At 37.5% G+C, this 2,544-nt stretch overlaps 1 protein-coding gene across 1 annotated transcript; it reads right to left on the bottom strand.

Moving 5' to 3' along the window:
- Window positions 1-288: 288 nt before the first annotated feature.
- LOC106969984 (vomeronasal type-1 receptor 4-like) lies at window positions 289-1,533 on the bottom strand. Its single transcript, XM_015066520.3, has one exon. It carries the CDS (start codon window positions 1,343-1,345, stop codon window positions 353-355), a length of 993 nt encoding a protein of 330 aa, XP_014922006.2. The 5' UTR covers window positions 1,346-1,533; the 3' UTR covers window positions 289-352.
- Between the last annotated feature and the right edge of the window lie 1,011 nt (window positions 1,534-2,544).

The following is a 2,544-nucleotide window of genomic DNA, read 5'->3' as shown; positions in this document are numbered from 1 at the left end:
TGGCTTCCAAGGTACACAACAATGTAGATATAACATAATTTTGTCTAATGAGGGCTGTCTAGCATATACCAGCAAGGGTAGTTGCTATAACTCATCTAATACCTATGTCACATTAGGGAAGATGTCTCAAACTGGAAGCATCCAAATAATTAGAAGAATAATTTTTTTACAATCATTTTAGAAAAGGTAAAATAGTGCCCCATTCAGGTGCAATATGTTTTATTTTATGAGTATTGTCATTTATCTCCATATGTTCATTAAGCTGGATGGTTTGAAGAAATGGCCAAAGTAAAAATTATTTATACCCTTGCAGAATTCTACCTTACTAAAATCTTAATGTGGGAAAATGTAATCACATGGCTCTTGTGTCAAAGAAGTTTGTGAGGGCGTTCAAACCTCTAAGGGACATAGACTGTGGTGAGGACTTTCTCGTTTTTGCAAAGTTACAGTTCAGAAATGATCGTCTATTATTATTTTTGATCAGCACAAAAGGGCAGATTGCTGGATAACAAGAGGAGAGAAAAATAGTAATGTTCTCCAGACTTTGTACATTATGTCTGTAAATTATGTAAATGGTAAGGCAAGTGTTGGTCCAGTAAAAGAAAACAAAGCAGCTCACCAGTGCCAGGATTGTGTGGGTGGCCCTGGTTTCGGGAGATGGTCTTGGGCAGAGGCTGGTCCTATGGACATGCTGGACTGTCTTGCGATGTATGAAGAGAAAGTTTACCATGTATATACTGGTCCAGATCATGAGGCAAATACACAGAATATCTCGTAAGACCATACCCCCTAGAAAAGCAGCCTCCTGAAGTTTATCAGGTTCTCTCCCGCTACAGTATGTCAGTGAATACACTTGTCCAACTTCACTGATGTTGTAGGGGCCCACAGCAGTTATGATGACACGGACGTAGATCAGCATGTTGATGATCCAGAAAGAAAAGAAGGCAGGAAAAAGGTACGTGGAGACTTTGGGTTTGAGCCATGCCCACCTAGAGTTGCTAGGAGTGATAATTATGGCCTGAAAAATACTCAGGAAAGACGTGGTGCAGAGGGAGACACCCCGTGTGACTCTGTAGATGTACAGCACTGCCTTACAACCAATGTCATCCAGAAAATTTCTTACCCCAAAAGCATTTATTATTTCTGGAATCACACTGGAAAGAATTGTCATGATATTAGCTAAAGTTAAATGGGTGCATATCAAATCTATAGGCTTTTTGGAGGAGGGCTGAAATAAAGTGTTGATGTTTAACATGAGTAATAATGTGTTTCCAATAAAACCAATCCCAAATTGAAAGAGAAAAAATATTCCCAAAATAGTATCACTTGAAACTATTATATTCATGGCCTCTTCTACTCTGGATAGACTCCTCAACAGCCTAAAAAGAGGCAGAAAATGATCTGTAAGTTTGATAGAAATAACAGGACTCTGTGGAGAGCCCTTGAGATATGATCAATCTTGGCAGTAGGTTGTGCAAATATTCTATAAGGGTATTCAGGAAATTAAGAATTGGTTCTAGAGGCATATGTCAAGGATTATTGATGTCACTTCAGGGGAGTATTAGGTTTGAGACAAAACATGCCTTATTTATAAAAACATTACTCTAATTCTGAGAAATAAACTGACTATCCTGAAGGATAATTTTTTTATTCATGAAAAACAATATTTCAGATCTATGGAGATTTTATTTAAGTTCTGGGTATGTATTCTGAATTACATTTTATAATTTTAATGCTTTTCAATCTTCTGTCATAAACAACAGAAAACTACTAATGTATTTTAATGTTTATTATTTCATTTCTACCATATTTAACACATAGTATTATCACTATATTGTTATCACCATATTGTTACACTTCTGGTGTAATTTTTCACCAGAAGAACTCCATCCCTAGAGTTTCTCATGACCATCAGGCTCTGTAAATTCTTTTTTTCTGGCCCTTTCAACATGCTTCCCCAAGTCCAAGACCTTTCCAATGCACATGATGAATATCAGATCAGCTCATGGGTCAGTTCATTGCATCTGCCAGCTCTGTACTGAAAATTCACTTCCTGTCTTTGTTCTACCTGGAAGTCACTGCTTCTCCAGCATCTCTCTCAAGTAGTGCGATCTTTCTCTCCTCTGTCTCCTATATCACTAGTCCTGTAAGTGAGAATGTTCTCTTTGACACCAGGCATATTCAGATAATTCTCCATTACTCCAGTTTTGAAACATTTGTCATCATTCTTTGTGGAAGTTATCTACTTACCCAAGTCACTCCCCTCAGTAGCTAGTGACTCATTGTGACTCTTCCCAACTCAAATTCTGTCATGTTCTTGGAGATTTCCCATACAGATGATCAGTGCAATATTCCTAGCCTCTCACATTTGTGATCTCTCTTCCAACACTTTTACTGCCCCCAACCACATCCACTTTTTCTCCTGTTCAAATACTAGAGTTGTCATTACAAATATTGTAGACTCATTGTGTTTCTCATTTTCCTACTACCAACTATTTGCAGCTTACTTTATCTAATCTCTAACTCCAGTATTACTTTGACATC

Source organism: Acinonyx jubatus, chromosome A1 (assembly GCF_027475565.1).
Source record: "Acinonyx jubatus isolate Ajub_Pintada_27869175 chromosome A1, VMU_Ajub_asm_v1.0, whole genome shotgun sequence".
Taxonomy (NCBI): Eukaryota; Metazoa; Chordata; class Mammalia; order Carnivora; family Felidae; genus Acinonyx; species Acinonyx jubatus.
The sequence above is the reverse complement of the archived record's forward strand: the minus strand, read 5'-3'. Positions and strand labels throughout refer to the sequence as shown.

Coding starts and splice junctions, on each gene's coding strand:
- LOC106969984 (XM_015066520.3), bottom strand. CDS start 1,345: ATGAATATAATAGTTTCAAGTGATACTATTTTGGGAATATTTTTTCTC.